Genomic DNA, 18,341 nt, shown 5'->3' on the forward strand with positions numbered 1-18,341 from the left:
CCTCCCTCTGAGACATGCAGGGAGTACTTGAGGGAGGAGCTTTGGAAGGCAGGGCCACAGGTAGCCTTGCACTTCACCTCCAACATCTGGAGCAGCTGGGGTGGAGTTCACACCTACCTCTCCCTAAAAGGCACTAGTGCAATCAGTTAGGCCATTTGTGGGCTCTCCTTCAAGCTGAGGTGATGGATGAGTCCTACACATCAAGGGAGATTATGGTGGTCTTAAACCGCATGGTGCAGGGGTGGTTCTTTGGGCAGGGCAAGCTCACCCACAGGTTCATGGTCACCAACAATGGGGCTAATATGGTCAACGCTGTGTGGCACACAAGCTGCACCTCATAGTCAGGGATGCTTTGAAAGGGGACAGGGCTGCCAATGATGGCACCATCGCTACCACCCAGCTGATTTCAAAATATAGGAAGGTGGTGAGCTATTTCCACCAGAGCATCAAGCGGGGCAAGATGCTGTGGGAGAAACAGGCAGAGCTGAGCTTCCCACAGCACAAAATTATACAGGATGCGGAGACTCAGTAGAACTTCACATACCTGATACTGGAAAGACTGGTGGAGCAACAGAAGGCCATCTATGATATGGCCTTGCTTGGGGAGATCGGGATCAGCAGTTCCCTTAACAGGGCTGAGTGTGATACCATCCCAGATCTTGGTGGTCCTCAAGCCCTTGCTCAAGGCCACCAAGACCCTCAGCACTGTCGATGCCCTCCTTAGCCAGGTGATCCTCATAGTAAGGGAACTTCAGAGCCAAATGGAGAAGTTTCAGAGGCTCAGTGTTCCTGGCTGGGGCAAGCTGGTGTCACCAGAGGTGCAGGTACTGGTAAGGTGGCTGAAGGAGGGCATCAGGAAATGGTTGGATCCACTGTGGTCCAATACGATCCACATGCTGGTGGCCATGTGTGACCCGAGGGTGAAGGCGAGTGTGAGCGCCAGCAAAACCCTAGATCACTGGATGGAGGTACTGGAGAACAGAGTCAGGGAGTCAGAAGGGCAGAGATGGGGATGTGGAAAAAGAGGAACCTCTGTCCTGTGCCAGCATTCCATCCAGCAGCCAGTCTCCTCCATGACAAGTGCTGCCAATGTGAGCCAAAGGCACAGCATCGAGGTTGGGGTCCAGAGGCACCAGACCACAGCATCAGGCAGGTAGCGCCAAGTCCTCAGCGACTACCTATCTCACCGAGGAAACAGAGCTGCTGCTCTGTGACCCCTTGGCCCATTGGGCAACCTGCAGCCAGATGGAGCAGGATCTGGCCACAGTTGCCTGCAAACACCTGTCCTGTCCACCAACCAGTGTTCTGAGTGAAAGGGTGTTCAGCATTGCTGGGGATGTGTTGTGACACCCCACCGCACCTGCTTGGATCTTGGTTTGGTGGAGCAGCTGATGTTCCTGAAGGTAAACCTCCCACTGCTGGGGTTCCCCAAGCTCCACATGCAGATGGAGTGAGTACTACCCTCCTCACTCCGTCTGCACCTATTTCCATTTTATTTTTTTTAACCAGTTAATGCCCTGCTCTCTGAGCTGGAGGTGGCACTCGCTACGTCACCAGCCAGCAAGGGAAGACCATGTCCCTACTGAGCTTCTGTGCCAGGGTGAACTTGGAAGTATGGACTGGGGCTATCAGGAAGGAGGAGGCCCCAGGTCCTGGGCATAACCACTAAAACTGCACTCTGCCAGGGTAAGGGAGGCCTGGTGGGACTGCTGGTGACGTGGCAGCCCCAGGAAATGCCACGACCGAGGATCCCCCTGGTGAAAGGTGGGTGGGAGGCACCATAACCTCTAGCCATCACATGCACGCACACAGTCCTGGCTAGGGAAAGCCCAGACTCGTCACGTGCATGGTCCCCTGGTGGTGCCAGGGAGCACTAAGGAAGCTCGAAAAGGCCATAGGATATTGGAAGAACTGCCAGAAATTTGACTAGCATACGGAAGTTATTTTAGGTGCTGTAAAAATACAGTGCTTCAAATTTAATACCTCATTTAACAAGGATTAGTTTAAAATGCTGTACCCCTTCTTAAAAGTAATGTAAAGCCATGCACATCTGTTAAGTCATGGCAATAAAATGCTTTAAATGGCAAAAAAAAGCAACTTCTGTATGTTCCCATGTTTTCTTGTAGTAAAATGGCTATAACAAAAGGCCAGTGGTAAATATCTATAGGTATTTAATCCCCTGAGTCCTTTTTAGTGTTTTCCTTGCTTTGGAGAGCAGGGTTATTGTCCCATTCCGCTGCTGCACTGCCTGCAACAACTACAGCAGGTTATTATTTCTACATATCCAAAAGGCCAAGTATCTAAAATTAATTGATATTGTTCTTGCAAGTCTGAGCTTTCTTGGTATTTGTACTGCCCTTGCAGGTCAAATGCCACTTGTTCCAAAAGGTGCCTTTTCTTTCTTTCAGAACTTTTCCCCACCTCCTCCCTGCTCACAAATCGTCTTCTCACCTCTATGATGCCTTGTATCTCCTCCTCTGGCTTCTTCATTCATCCCAATCACTTCAGCTTAGAGAAGAAGCAAGGGGTGGAAAAGAGGTATTCCAGTCAGGCTTGAAATGCTAAAGTGAATCTGTGAAGTCTGGGAAGTAAATTTAGATAGGGTACCAAAATAATGTGCAATTATTCTGCCAGAGTTGTCAGTGAAGATATTTGCAGTTTCACTGCAAGTGATTCTACACCTGCAAAATAATGTTCCTTTTCCAACAATGCATCTCAAAACATAGTTTTGTCTTAAAGCCATATTTAGAGATGAAAGAATCTGCCTTTATCTGACTAAAATATTGAGTTTCAAGAAACAATTCAGTCCTTATCCTAACAGAACTCTTTTTCAAATGAATTTGTTTTCTCTGTGCATGGCATAATGTGCCAACACTGGCATGTAATGCCATATGCATGTTGAATCAAGAGGAAAATAATCCTGCTTTCAAATAAAAAAAAAAATCAAGTTTTGATTAAATGGTCAGTTTAACTGTAAACATTTTCACTCTGATATTTATAACAGCTTCATATACCTATGAATACCTGAAAGAATCATACAGAAGATAAAGGCTCTGCCCGGTAGCTTGTTTCAGTCATATTTTCAGTGCTCGATCCCTCAGGGCCTAAATTCATGCTATATGTCAGCTGTTATTACAGACTACCAGACGGATTGTCAAGGATGGTTAATTTTTACATCCATATGTCAGATTCCAAGCTGGTTAGCATCTTAAGGAGCAGATTATTTAAAAAAAAAAAAAAATTTGAACTGAATGAAATCCTTTTTTGCTTTTGGCCTAACAGCAAGTACAAGTCCCCCAAAATGTCTCTCCCTCTCACCTAAACACTTCCAATTCTCTTTTCATTTACAACCAGAGCCAGGAACCAAACCCACAAGTATTGGAATCCCAGTCCAGCACCTTCACCCCAAGCCTAGCACCTTCACCTCAAGCCCATCCTTCCTCTGCTCCTCTATTCCAACTTTTTTTTTTCCAGCCAGTCTTCCTGCCTCACTAGTGGCAGGCAGGCCTTTATTTCTTCATGCTGCTCCATGAGCCTGGTGCTTCTTTACTTTTCTTCACCCTTTACGTAGATTCTTCCTGGGTATGGATTTCTTCCAACATAAGCAAAGCCGACACTCCTGTTGCAATGTACCATGAGACAGTCACTTTTGTGTGGAAGGCTTCTCTATTTAGTGAGGAAGCACTTTAGCGCAGGAATCCTCATCCATAGTGCCAAGAATGCTATAGAAGTCAGCTGTTGGTTACCATATTTATGTATATACCAGATGCCTTGCTTTCCCAGAAATTAGCCCACCAGAACTGGGGTACACAGGGAGGCTGGTTTTCTATCCAGGATAAAAGCAAGGAACAACTACGGCTGCTTCTCTAACTTTCCTCTAGCCATGGGCTGCAGAGGGAGGAATGAAGCCCAGTCTTCAACAGCAGCTAATTTTAACCCTTTTACAACTACTACTGAATTAGCAGTATCTTTTGACCAAAAAATTTTTCCATTTCAGCTGTGGCTGTGACAGGGTTAAAACCACAGATTCTGCCTCAGCAGAAAAGGGAAGGTGAGTGCTCTATCACTGCTCTATGCAACCATGACTTGGGAAAACTCTTTTTTCTCTTCATTCTGTCTTTCTAAAAGAAGATGCATGTCTTATGTGTGCATGTGTGGTATAAGAGCAGTAATTCCCCTTAGAGATAGAACTCTTCAGTACAGGTTAAGACAGAAACATGCATCTAATTTTACCATGTCAAACAGCTACTACATTTTTGTCAAAAATCCTCAACCCTCAAGTTTTCTTCCTGTACCATGGCCTCTTTACCCCAGTAGACCAACCCTACACATGGGGTCAGTCACATACACATCTCCTTATACACACCCACACATCCCAGGTAGCATTTTCTTCCATTCCTTCCTTCATTTCTAGTTTACCCACTGGTTTAGCAGGAAAGGCCTATTTGCAACCTCTTAGAAAGCAAAAACCAATATTCCTAGTAGTTTTCCCATTTTATTTTCTCCTTTGGAAGCAGTAATTGATGATAATGCTATACAGCTGATGGACTGGTGCCTTGAAGTCAGAACATCTTTCCTTCAAAGGCCTCTAGGTTGAAAGCCGTGTCCAGGAATTTTCTGAGTGACACCATATGAGTGTTCTTGTTACCTGTGGCAGAAGCAGCAGCTGGTTCTCGGCCAACATACCTACACAACGCAAGACACAATTAGATGGATAACAGGAGAGGGAAGAGACAGAATATGCTGAAGCTGCTTTAAAAAGTGAACATGGAAACTAGTTAGCAGCATTTAAGTTTGGGTCCGGGAGATATATGCATTCTATTATGGCCCCTCCTGGATATTCAGTGTTATTGCAGGTTTAAGGCAGAAGACCAGATGAAAACTACTCTGTGGCCTTTGATAGAGCTGATCTATACCAGCTTGGAACCTGTCCCAAGAGGGCTATTCAACAGTACGGGTCTATGTGTAGGTGGCTCTTGCTAGCTGCACACACACAGCCTTACCAAGGATAGCCCAAATCACTCCTCCAGTCACCCTACAGCAGTTCAGGAATAAACAAAAGCTCAGAGAAGAATAATCACACGAGTAGATCATGACCTATTCAACAGCTATCTCCTGTGAGACCCAAGACATGGAATGGAATTTCTACAAGGAAAGACTATTCCTCAAAAACAATGGTAATGCAACAGGGCCAAGAAATATAAAAAAGGCAGAGGAGAAGCAGGAGGTTGTTAGCCTGTTAAGCTGCTATTGATTTTTCTGTACAACTGAAAAATAGCTCAGTGTTACAGATCCTGGGGGGGAAGAGGGGGAGTGGAAATAACAATAAAACGAAAATTTCCAGGCTCTTCCTCTTCAGGATATGAGACTGGATTAGAATATTCTTCTCTACTGCTTAAGCATCCACCAGGTAACAGGAGGTAAGCAATGTGGGTACACACAAACTAGAGGAGGGAGTGTGATGTTTATGTATTGGTGATATAGCTGCTGAAGTGATATAGGGTTTTAATCTCTCCCCTTCCCCTTATATCCCAAACTCAGACGTTTTAAGTTTGGAGGAATTTGATTTTTCCACAACTGGCAGGCAGATTAACCAGTAGTGCAGAAGAGACAGCAGTCATCTAATATTTCATACCATATGGGTCGTGTGTGGTTCACAATAGTGCGGAAACGAGGTTTCACATAGTCATAGAATCCACTGTTTTTGTGCTCCTCCTGACACCAAACTAAATCAGCTCCAGGATATCTCTCAAGCTCTTCCTTTAACAGATCAAAGGGGAATGGAGAGATCTGAAAAGGAGAATGGACACTGAAAGATAAATGGCAAAGATCTTTTCCATGGTCAGATACCACAGAGAAATTTTATCTGTCAAAATTTATGTAGAACTGCTACCCATTTATTAGAAACTACACAGTAGTTACAGCTAGCGGACTGGGTAATAGAGGTTAGAACCAGAAGCTACCAAATTCTAATCTTGCTTTTGCCATTTTTTTCTTGATCCCACAATCCCCATTTTACAGATAGGAAAATTGCTTAATCCTCCTAAGCCCCTTGTGAAGCAGGCAAGCAGTAATGTTTCTGAAAATCTGATTTTATATACAACTGCTACATATCATCATCATGCCAGGCAAGTACAAGCAGTTTAAAAGCTAGCTCAGTTACAATCTGTGGCAGAAAACAAACTTAAAGTCTTCTTTTCAGTAAGGATCAGGACACTCACCTGCTCTAGCCGAGTTAGAGCCACTTGCCCTTCCAAATCTTGGTTTTTCCTCTCTTTAACAAGATCATAATACACTTTCCCCGTACAGAAAATCACCCGCTTAACCTCACTCGGCACTTCCACTGCAATTCCTTCCTCTGGAATCACTCGTCTGAAGCTTGCACCTATTAATACCAAAAGATCTTTTAACATTAGTTATTCTGACACCATTTATTTGAACACGCTCCAGAAGGCAGCCCATTACAAGATAAGCAGCTTATCCCAGCTCTCCTGAAACCAGATTTTAAACAGCAATTTCTCTTTTGGCATGCACTGGACTGCTGTTTTTACCTACATTTCATGTGCTGTAGACTAGACTTAATAGCCTTTCATTGCTAACATGGATATATTTTAACAGGGCATGCCGTCAAGTAAGACAAATAGCTGTTAATTCTGCATTTAAGTCTGGAATAAAGAAACACATTTTAGAATGCCTTAAGGTACATTCTCCACATGCCACCCTCTATTTTATATTCCAGTGAAATATTAAGACTATGTTACTAGCCTCTTTGTGTGATCAAAGCCTTTTGTTTGAGACATTAAAAAGGATTATCTGGAAAGAGGAGACAAGAAACCAGTAATGGACATAACTATGTAATACAATTTAGACTGTATATCACAAAACTACCTGACAGTAAGATGTATTCTCCCTCTGGACCCATCTCAAGAGACTTGGTTGAAACTTTTGCTAGGGACCCACAAAACTAGAGTGTACAATAGGGGCAATCCTGCATTGGCAGGGAGATAGACTTGGTCTTACAGGTCTTTTCCATCTTTCACTCCTATAAGTGATTACAGCTGTTCCTGTCTCAACCAGCCATGAGGTGGCAAATAGTAGCATTGACCTCCAAGTCTCAGCCAATGCAACACACCCACATATCAGGAAAATAAAATCCTGTTTGCACCATTTATCTTACAGAGAAGAATAGATACAAATGCATGAAAAAAACTGATTTATGTCCAACTTATCTAGTCTGACTGAGCAGAGTTCATATTTTAAGACAACTATGAATGTGCTTTATGGAGCTAGCCTCCTCCTTTCAGCCTTCACACTTTAATAAAAAAAAGTAAGCAAGGTGGCGAGCTAATATACGTAACCCTTTGTGAAACTAGAGTGTACAATAGGGGCGAGCTAATATACATAACCATTTGTGAAACTAGAGTGTACAATATGTTGTCACTTACAGTAACAACATTCAAGTACATTTATTTGAATATTGAACTAGAACCCTTGGCCACTACCATGGATTAATACAGAATAAGTATGGAAAGTAAATAGTAAGGGGACAGATAAACACCTAACTTGGTTAATTTATATTGGTTTTGTATGCCAAATATAAGTAACACCAAATTAGGAATGGGCACACAAGCAGCTATCCTGGGACAGCTCACAAAGTAAGCATATCTTATTGAATCTCATTACTAGGCACAATAGGAAACACACAGTTGCCTGTTTTCCCTTTAGTAACGGGCTTTTCTGAGATAGATGTATACAACTGACACCAGCAGACACTTACTCTAGAAACAGAATTACTGCAGAAGAGTAATTACAACACATTACCCTGGCTCAGGTTTGGCCCACTTATGGTCAAGTTATTCCTTCCCTTCTGAGAGGTAACTGTAAATGCATTTAAGTTAACTTGTTTAAAGGTACACTGGTATCGTGGTCAAGTAAGTGTCTGCTCCCCTAGTCAGTTGGTTTCATCTTCAGCTAGCCCTTTACTCAATGTAAACCAGCTCCTCTTCTACCCAGGGGCCAGGCACTGTAACAAACCTACTGCAAGCGGATAGCTTGGAAAAGCTGATCATGCATCCATTCCTTACCACAGAGAAAATTTAATACAGAGTGGGCATATCTATACATTTAGGTGCACCTACATTTAACATGCATCAAGGCAACTTCTGCTTGCATCTAACCCATGTGCACATTAAAGTGTATTAACACTGTGTACATGGACTGACGTGGAAAGTTAGTCCCACATCAGTCCATATACAGCATTAATGCACTTTAACGCGTCCACGCAAGTGTAAATGTACTTTAGCTATTTGCGCCTAAATTTGATACTTGCTTTTGCAGGTATAAAATTTAGGCACAAGTAGCCTAAAATTGCCATTTCACGGGGCATTAAGGGCATGCACATGTAGTCACACGCCTTTAATGCGTCTTAAGTCGGCTGTCAGATGTTTAATTCTCCACTTCCCCTGGTTAGTACCTTAATTAAATTTGCAACAGGACAGGAGGTGTCCAGAACTGAAAGTGGAAGCAAGTGACAAGTCACTCCTTGAAAGAAAAATAAAGTGGGGAATTTTTTAGAACAAAGTTACCTTATGAGGACTTTATACAGGCAATTATGAGGTGTTACTGAAAATAAAGAGAAGATTCATTATTTGGATCCAGGCTCTTCCAAAATCCTGAGAGATTTCTTTCCCATGCGCACTTTGTAGTTGCCGTAGAAATAAGGGGTTTTGATCTCCTAGGAAGTTCATTATCTGTGGAATGAACACCCTGGGTCCTGTATTAAGGATTAACTGCTCATAAATGAATGTGTTCACAAATTTTGTAACTGGACCTACCAGATACCATTTCATCAAAACTGGATTTGGCTTCAGGATGCCTCAGCAGTGACTTGGGTGTCAAAATGATCAGCTGTAAAAACAAATTGTTACAAATCTCAGAGGCTGCTACTAGCTTCATCACCTTCCACACACATGCAATATTAACACTACAAAAATGGTTCTTGCATGTGACACCCTAGAACAGATACTAAGTTAACCCAGTGCATAGGACTAAGCTAAGCAAATAAAAAAGGAAACTACATTCTATGAAAGTCCTTTATTCCACATTAGGATTCTTTAACTCTGGGGTTTTCAAAGAGTCACAAAAGACACTAAAGCTGCAGTTCCATGACTCTTTGGAAATCTTAGCATGGATAAATATTTCCTTTGGGGGACAAAAGACAGTGCATTAAAGTGTGTGGATTAGGGTTGAGAGCCATCATATATTTTAATGCTAAGTATCAGAGTGTGTCTTAGTCTTCAAACTGCAGAGAATCTAAATTAATCCAGAAAGATCCATTCAGTTAAAACTATTTTAACATTTCAGTGCTAGTGGGACAGAACTGACCAAAGTGAGTCACACTAGCCACCGGAGTAATCCACGGGGGCATAGAATGGATCTCAATTCCAACTACCAGGCTCTCCAGTGTAGAAAAGCAAGGCAGTGACAGCGCTGTGCTAGCTTGACCTTGTTCTAGACTGAGAGAGTAGAAATCTCAAACTGAACAAGTGCTTTGGACAAATCTTTTTTCAAATTAATTGTAAGTGTACCAAATCTCAATTCTATGGGCACCCAGGCTGAACTTCACCCAACAGTATTACAGCTACACAAATGGAAATCCCTAATGCAGAAGAACCACTAATGTATGTTACACAGCTGTTCTAGCTGAAGTGGACTGAACCGTACTAGTGCATATCACGAGATGCAAGGAAACAACATCTACCCCAGGTGTCTGCACTGGAGCAAAAACATGTCTGTGCAGATCAGATACAAATGAAAGCCAGGTCAGCAGAAGATGGCACTTTCTGTGCAGACAAATGTGCTTTCCAAGCTCCAGCATCTGTGTCCAGAGGTAGTAGAATTTATACACAGAACCCATGTGAGTAATAGAATCCCTGGAATCAGTGATTAAAAAGCATGCCGGGTGTTTGCACACCTGAAAGGAAAGCTGAACAGAAAACCAAACCTTGCCCCAAAATGTCAGTCTCCAGTTTGCATGCATTCAAGTTTCTTACTGAAGTCCATCTTCTACTGAGTAGTATGTCAATATAAAAAACAAAACTCTAAATTCAAGTGGCTCACTGTAATTTGAAGGCAGGGTAACTGATCACCTACTGGTTTTCTGAATGGCAGTGAGATCTGTCTTCTGAGGACATGAAAATAATTGGCTGGAGTTGAACAGTTCACCACAATCCAGTTGCACTCGTAGAGCTGGGAAACTTCAAAGTGTTCACTAAACTCCTAAAAAGGGCATTAAAAAGGCATCAAAAGTCTCCCTCCCTTTTCATTCCACCCTCTTTTCTACTTCCTTCCTTGCACACCAAAATCCATAACATTGAAACCTAGGAAATACAGCAGTTTTGGAGCACTAGAGGCTACAAACTCTGCTTTAACAAATGCATAACAAAAAACCTGTTCAATACTTTTTCCCCCATCACTCAAGTTCTAAACAAGAGCCCACGGAAGTCAATGAAAAGCATCCCTTAACCACTGATTTCAGCAGGCCTTGGCTCTTTTTATTTGTATTCAGTAGAAGCTTCTTAGGACTTTAATAACAAAAAACTCTGAGGATTACTTCCCTAGCAAACACATTTGAACTTCTCACTGTTCACTACACTGTTCATATGCTTTCCCCACAGAACAACTGATCGTGTTCCAGCCAGTGGCTATAGGAACAAAACTGAACTTTCTCTACTCCCTGATACTTTGCTACAGCACCAGAATAGGAGGACAGAATAAAATTGCACTTAGATGCGTAAGTCCACTTACATGCTTAATAGGTGGAACAGAATCTGGCCCTGGGACTAGGCAAGGAAGCTGCAATTGGCATTCAGGATTTAATGGTGTGATGGTTATAAATGCTCAAGGGAAGTAGGTCTTGCAAGTGGGTAGAGCCACAGGAGTGAATTCCCCAGTGAAAAAGGACTAGGGGTGGAAAAGCATGTTACAAAGCACTGGCAAGTTTGCTTCTGGCGCTCCCCATCTTCTAAGTGCCTGAATTTACAACATTGTAAGTATTTTTAATGCAGTTGCATGTGTGTAATTCTTAACTCCTCCTCACTCTCCCTGCCCATTTTTTTCCAAAGGATCTATCTATTGCATCTCATCGTTAGCTGTAGAATACCATTCTAAAGTCCAATATTTCAACAAGTTGTCCTATAAGAACATTCTCCCTTAGCCAACTTTATTATTTCCTCCCAGAACAGACAGTTAAGTGCTATTTGGTGGCAATAAATAAATATCTCATGTGATAAAGCCAACAAAAACTCTGCTTAAAATAAACCTCTGAAAAGCTGAAAGCCAAAGGAAAGTCATTACTGCTGACAAGTCTACTTACTGGATAAGCATCAGGATCATCATTGCTCATCTGCAGAAATCTTTCAGGCCTGGCTGAAGAATGCTCCGGGCCCTGGTAATCACATTTTAAACACAACAGCCAACAGTTTAGATGTCCGACTAGATCACTCATGACACATATGCCTCCTGTCAGCCTAATCATCACAGAGCAGCACTGGACCAGGCTGCTCCACCCTCTCAAGCGGAGAAGCATTGCAACAGCAACAGCTAAAAAAGAGGGAGGCTTTGAAGAAATGAATAAGAGGCTCCCCTCAATAAAGCCATGATGGTAAATGCTTTAAGCAAGGTTTGGATCAAGCACAGGTACCTGATCCAAGGCAGCTACCAATAATTTCTGTCTTAATTCAACACGTTTGAGCAAAGCAGAGAGGTATCTGTGACAAGAGCCTACTTGCCATTTTAGGAGGGTGACGTGTGGTAGTGAAACCAAACTTATGTTCCCTTAAAAACAAGCAGCATGTGCAAGGCATGATGTCTCCAGGGCACCAACAGCTGGAACACAACCTGAACCACCAGTTCCCTGAATCATCTACTGCAATTCATTTTAGCATGATTAAATTTTAGCTGGCACAAGTAAGCTAACTATTCATTAGATATCCTTGATAAGGATTTTGCACTGTGCTAAAGTTCAAATATCTAGCATGTGGATAGTGTTTTCAGGAAATGAAGACACTTTACTGACCAAGTAAGCACAATTAGCTCCACTTCACAATAAAGGAGAGGCACACGGGCCAGAATAAGTCAGAATCTATTGCCCATCCAGCCTCTATTCTGCGCCTTGATTTTAATATATTGCTAATGTTAGTCATCTCTCCTTGTATGGGTGCTCTGGTGAACAGACGTTCTCCCACTTCCTGATGCACACCCCTCATACACTTACAGGCTGCCACCAAGTCACTGCTGAGCCTATGCTTCTCCAGGCTGAAGAGTGACAGGTCTCTCAGCTTCTCCTCATAAGACCTGCCCTCTTGTTCTCTAATCATTCACATGGCTCTCCTCTGGACTGTCCTCAAGCATGACCACGCTAGTGGGGGAGGGAGCTTGGATTCTCCCCAGCCACTGCTCCAGCTCCTAGCATGGCAGCCAGGGCTGTTAGCAAGATGCTCATGCCAGGAGCTGGGGGGGAGCTTTCCAGGCCCAGACTGGCTCTTCTCCAAGATTCCAGCAGGGGTACCTTCCCCAACCCCCCTCTCCCTCCTTCCCACACTCCACAGGAAGCAGACTGTCCCCTGTGTGACAGCCCCACAAATGCACAGGGGATATAGGCAGAATCATCCTAAATTAACCCTCACAGGGTACCTGTACACAGGTTCCCTAAGGCGCTGTGCTCTAGAGCAGCGGTCTCCAAAGTGGGGTGTGCACAAGACAATCCACTGGGGTGCGGGAAGAAAATATTAGAACTTCTATTTATATTTATTTTTTATCTAAAAGAAATAAGAAAGAAATTAAGCTTTACTAATATTTAATATACGGATTGACACTGGCGCCCTCACTCAGCCTGTATGTCAGATGGTTACGTGTCATGTAGGGTACACGAGGTATCCTGAGGGAAGAGTGGGAGTTCCACAACGCAGAGGGGTTGACAGTGGCACCCTCACTTGTTCATTCACTTTCCACGTATTGCAATGTATTGCAGTTTACGTGTGCCCGGTTAAGTGGATTTACGGATTACATTATCTAGTTTTAACTAAACTAACCCTCACAAAATGGACAAGTGGCTTAAAAAGATTCCTGAAAAGAAACAGCAGATTGAAGATAATACTAATAATGCAAGCACAAGCGAACAACAAGAAAATGGCAGAGCTAACACTTCTCCTACTCCTAGTACGAGTTCTTCGTCAGCCACATTATGAGGTAAAAACAATGACGAGCAAATCAGATCTGACAAGAAGTCGGCCAAAAAAATTAGAAATTATCAAGAAGACTCTTTGAAATATGGATTTACATCCACTATCGTTAATGATGAACCTCACCCTAAGTGTATATTGTGCCTTGAGATATTAGCCAATGATAGTATGAAGCCATCACGATTAGCAAGACATTTAAAAACTAAGCATCTAGAACATGAAGACAAACCTCTACAATTTTTTCAGCAATGTTTTCACGTGATACTCAATCTAGTACTTTACAAAATTTCACTAAACTTAATGATAAATGTTTGGAAGTCTCTTTTGAGGTTTCTTACTTAATAGCGAGAAACAAAAAGCCACATACCATTGGGGAAACACTTGTTCTTCCTGACGTGGTAAAAATGACTGAAATAATACACGGAAAACAATATGGCAACAAACTAAAATACATTCCTTTGTCAGCAAATACTGTCGGAAGATGCACAGAAAACATTGCTGAAGATTTGAAGGAACAAGTATTAGAACAAATTACGCATTGTGGGAGGTTTGCTATACAGTTGGATGAAAGTACAGATACTTATAACATGTCTCAGCTTATGGTATTTGCTAGATTCTGTTTCAATAATGAAATACATGAAGAACTACTTTTTTGTGAGCCACTGAAGGAAAGATGTACCGAGAAGATATATTCTCAACAGTAAATGACTTCTTTAATAAAAACAATGTTTTATGGAAAAACTGTGCAAGTGTAACCACTGATGAAGCGGCTGCTTTGACTAGAATAAAAAAAGGATTCTGGGGTAGGGTTACAGAGATAGCACCACATGTGAAATTCACCATTCATAGGCAAGCTATTGAAGCAAAGAACTTGGAGCCAGAAGTGCACAAAGTGCTACAGGATGTCATTGATGTGGTTAATTTGATAAAAACAAAACCTTTAAATAGTAGAATCTTTACAATACTTTGTAATGAGATGGGGAGTGACCATGAAAATCTTTTGTACCACACAGAAGTTCACTGGTTATCTCATGGGAAAGTGCTTAAAAGAGCTGTCAAACTTAAAGATGAGTTACACATTTTTCTTTTACAAAAAGACAAGTGTTCAAAATTTGCTGACTTTTTCTGTGATGACAAGTGGCTGTCAGTAGTACGCCACCTAGCAGATATTTTTGAAAAAATAAACACACTTAATCTGTCCGTTCTAGGTAAAGGTGACATTTTAACAATGAGTGAGAGGGTAACTGCTTTTCGAAAGAAACTTGTGCTATGGAGAAAGCATTTTGAAAACGGATGTTTGGAAAGGTTTCCATCATTATGAGATTTTGTTGCCGAAAACAATGCAAGCGTGTTGGAAACAGAATTTTCTAACCTGTTTAAAAATCTTCCAAACAAAGAGTTTCAGTGGGTTTTGAACCCATTTGTTAAAAATATAAAATATAAAAATTAATTAACTGATTAATTTGCAACTGACTGACATCAGGGAAAATGGAACTTTACTAGCCAAATTTCAACAAAAACCTTTGCATAATTGGTGGACGAGATTGAAAAATGAGTATCATGATTTAGTAAGAACAGCCAATGATGCACTTCTTCCATTTGGATCCACGTATCTTTGTGAGGTATCTTTTTCAGCTATGACAGCCATTAAAACCAAGTATCGAAATAAACTGAACTTAGAACCAGACCTTCGAATCGCTGTATCACAAAGTGTTAAACCAAGATTTTCAAAAATAATGAAGCATATTCAATCACATTGCTCTCACTAAAAAATATTATTATTAACAATAATATTTTTAGTGACAGCCAAAAGGTTTTTTGTACCATTAATAAATAAAATTAAAAAAAAATATTGTTTATTTCATCTTTATCTCATCCTTTTTTAATTTCTATTTTTGTGTATGTTTTATAATGTACATAATATATTAGTACAGTAGTACATGTATATAAATAAATATACATATATTTGGGGTGCATGCTCAAAAATTTTTTAGTGATAGGGGTGCACGATCAAAAAGTTTAAAGACCACTGCTCTAGAGCACCTTCATCTAACAGCTGATTTAATGATGGGTTTTTTTTTCATGGATGAGCTATTTTAAAAGCACTCTGCAGCCATACAGTTATGTTACAGCTGTACAGCACTTTCAAGGGCCTCATCACAGGAAAAATGTAACTTCTGTAAGTGTCCAAACACACACACACACATTTATATAGCAAAAGAATGCTTTAACATGTCAGCACCACATTCATTTCTCATTAAAAAAAATTAAGGATCATGCATCTACACGTCTATTGCAAAAAGGGAACAGTTCTGTAGCTTTTATTCTACAGTTTTATGTTCATGCATGCTTCCTGCTCCAGCCAGTCAGTGAAAGCCTTACCATTCCTTCCATTCCATGTGGCAAAAGCAGTACAATCCCATTGTGACGAACCCACTTTGCCTGCCCTGAGCTGATAAACTGGTCTATTATGCACTGTGCAGTGTTGTGAAAGTCACCAAACTGAGCTTCCCAGCACACCAGAGCATTGGGACTTGCCATGGCAAAGCCAAGCTCAAAACCTAAGAAAAGGACAAAAGGAAAAGAAACGAACACCCTGGTTAGAGCTATGTTCTGTTTCACATAATTCAGCCCAGTACCTTTATATTGAAGCTATATTACACAGATTGTTCATTTGTCTTCATGATCATTGGCCATGAGGTCCAAAGGACAGTTCAGCATCATTGTGTTGTAGACTATTTAGCATAACTCAGGGTACACCATGAAGAACAGTCTACATTCACCTTATTCTTACAACATACATCCTTCCCCACTAAGAAAACACCTTAACTAAACCATGAAGAGAAAAATAGATGGCACTTCCAAAAGAATGGCTTACCACAAGGCGGCATGGTTGCCCCACTTTTATTCAACATCTACATTAATGATCAGCCACTTCCTGCCGGATGTCTGTTTCATCTGCGCTGACAATTTCTGCATTACCACACAGCAGAAAAGTTTTGAGGACACAAAGAAGATCCTGGAGAGGGCACTGAACATGATGTCAGATTATGACCTAAACAAGGTTTTGTTTTCTCTCAAATCCAACCCTAACAAAACTCAAATTTGTGTTTTTCATCTGAGAAACTTAGCTGCAGAATGACACCTGAATGTCATCTGGAGTGACCAGTCTCTTGAACATCAGAACCACCCAAATTACTTAGGGGTAACACTGGACTGTACACTTAGTTACACAAAATACATATTAAATATCAAAGCCAAGGTCAATACATGAAACAACATTTTGCGCACAATCATCCACCCTATGCACTACTGTTTTAGCGCTTTGTTTCTCTGTGGTTGAATATGCCTGTACCACCTGGGCTTGCTCAAGTCACAGTAAACATATAGACACTGCCCTAAACTGATACATGCAGAATTGTAACAGGCTGCCTAAAATCCACCCCTGTTCCCTGCCTATATGCACTATCAGGAAGAAAGTAGCAGGCAGCATTGACTGGCAAATACAAGAGTCAGACGATTGCCACCTGCTATATGGACATCAACCAGCGCACAATTGTCTCTCACCAACAAACAGCATTTTGTCCTTTACCATGCTATTGACCACATCACTGGAATCACCCAGAATTACCTTCTGTTCACCCCCCAGTTAAGAGTTAGCATCCGGCTCCAATTACAAGTGGCATAGATGGCAGAGCCTGAACTGCTTAAGAGCGGGGCCTCTAAGTAAATGACCAATGTGTTTTTTAGGAGAAGCAACCCATGGATCATCTATTTCCTGAGATGCCCTGAAGCACCATAATGCACCCCACCAGATCTGGCAACAACAACACTGGACACAGTGGCCTGTGCAGAATACTGGGAGCAAACCATATAGAAAGGGTGGACTGGAGAAACGACAAAGAAGCCCTCTCTGTGCATTTGATGGAACTCTACTGGATCTGCACAATACTACACATAAGGCAATCAGCTGGCTGCAAAAGTCAGATATAAAATTGTGAACATTTCTTCTTGCTTTTTAATCACTATCATCATACACTAAATAATAAAAAACATGGATTGCACTCCAGTTTTCTTAAACGTTTCTCCAGAAAGCATATATAATAATGGCCAGATGCCAAGAACAATACGTAAAACTTGATATGAGTTTTTTCCTTGTACGAACTCTCATTTTCCATACTTCTTCCAATAATTAGGTTAGTGTCCTTTCCTGCTGCAATAGGTCTGTCCTCAACTCCAGTTTCACAAACCTCCTTCACCAGCCCTTTTTTTGCCTCATTTCACCCTCTTATCCTTCTTTTCTTCACGTTGTATTGACGCCAAACAAATGCTGTTCTATAATGTGTTCTTAAAAATAGAACATTCCAGGCAGAAAGCTACCACATGCATTCAAGAAACTTAAAAACCTAAGATTCAGCCATATATTAGAGTACAAGTGTTAAGAACAGAGATGGGCCTGAGGCAAAACCTTCTGGATGCAGTGTATCCATCTAGATATGGGATGTTAGCTTGAACTCCTTTCCCTCCCCACTCCCCAGCAATATTGGAGAAGTGTTGTAATTGTTACTACACTTCTACTAAAGTACAAGTATAATCTAAAAAAGTATGAGATTTTCAACAGACTATGGACAATTAGGTGTCCAACTCTCATGAACTCTCAACAGAAGCCATGCACCTGACTGACCTCCCAAATACTGTCTCTGGATTTTATCCATACACAGCTGCCCTTTAAATTGAACAACCTATAGAGAAGCCATAAAATAAACATAGAATGGAACCCCTGGAATCATGGTTTCTGGCTGTGATCAAACTTATTAATTATACACCTTTAATTACAAAAGTTTTAGGAACTCTGCAACTCATGCTGACTGACAGAGACCAGCTTGGCATCTTGATATTCTCTGCACACAGTAGGCTCCTGCTTCAAACCTGCAAGTAAGTGCTCCCTGACAGGTCTCATGTACTTGTCATTTGTGATTTACACCATAGTGACTGGAGCCTGGAGTCCCTCCAGGAGAACCTATCCTATGGGAATTTATTGGCTAAATAGATTGCTTCATAGAAGGCTAAAGATATACAGCAACCTAAGCAAGGCAAACC

General features: G+C 41.5%; 1 protein-coding gene across 5 annotated transcripts in view; it reads right to left on the bottom strand.

Moving 5' to 3' along the window:
• Positions 1 to 4,482: 4,482 nt before the first annotated feature.
• OGDHL (oxoglutarate dehydrogenase-like) overlaps positions 4,483 to 18,341 on the bottom strand; it is a 95,750-nt gene continuing 81,891 nt past the window's right edge. For 3 of the 5 annotated variants that reach the window (XM_019555584.1, XM_019555583.1, XM_019555581.1), the window contains 7 exons: positions 15,624 to 15,802; positions 11,375 to 11,446; positions 10,153 to 10,278; positions 8,830 to 8,907; positions 6,222 to 6,380; positions 5,636 to 5,790; positions 4,483 to 4,686 (listed from right to left, as the gene is read on the bottom strand). In XM_019555584.1, coding sequence (XP_019411129.1) covers positions 4,563 to 4,686; positions 5,636 to 5,790; positions 6,222 to 6,380; positions 8,830 to 8,907; positions 10,153 to 10,278; positions 11,375 to 11,446; positions 15,624 to 15,802 — 893 coding nt within the window. In that variant the 3' untranslated portion in view covers positions 4,483 to 4,562. Of the gene's footprint in view, positions 4,687 to 5,635; positions 5,791 to 6,221; positions 6,381 to 8,829; positions 8,908 to 10,152; positions 10,279 to 11,374; positions 11,447 to 15,618; positions 15,803 to 18,341 lie in introns of those variants that run through there. The other 2 variants (XM_019555582.1, XM_019555585.1) reach the window with 2 other exon arrangements.

The sequence above is a fragment of the Crocodylus porosus genome, unplaced genomic scaffold (genome assembly GCF_001723895.1).
Source record: "Crocodylus porosus isolate Cpor-Errol unplaced genomic scaffold, CroPor_comp1, whole genome shotgun sequence".
Lineage (NCBI taxonomy): Eukaryota > Metazoa > Chordata > Crocodylia > Crocodylidae > Crocodylus > Crocodylus porosus.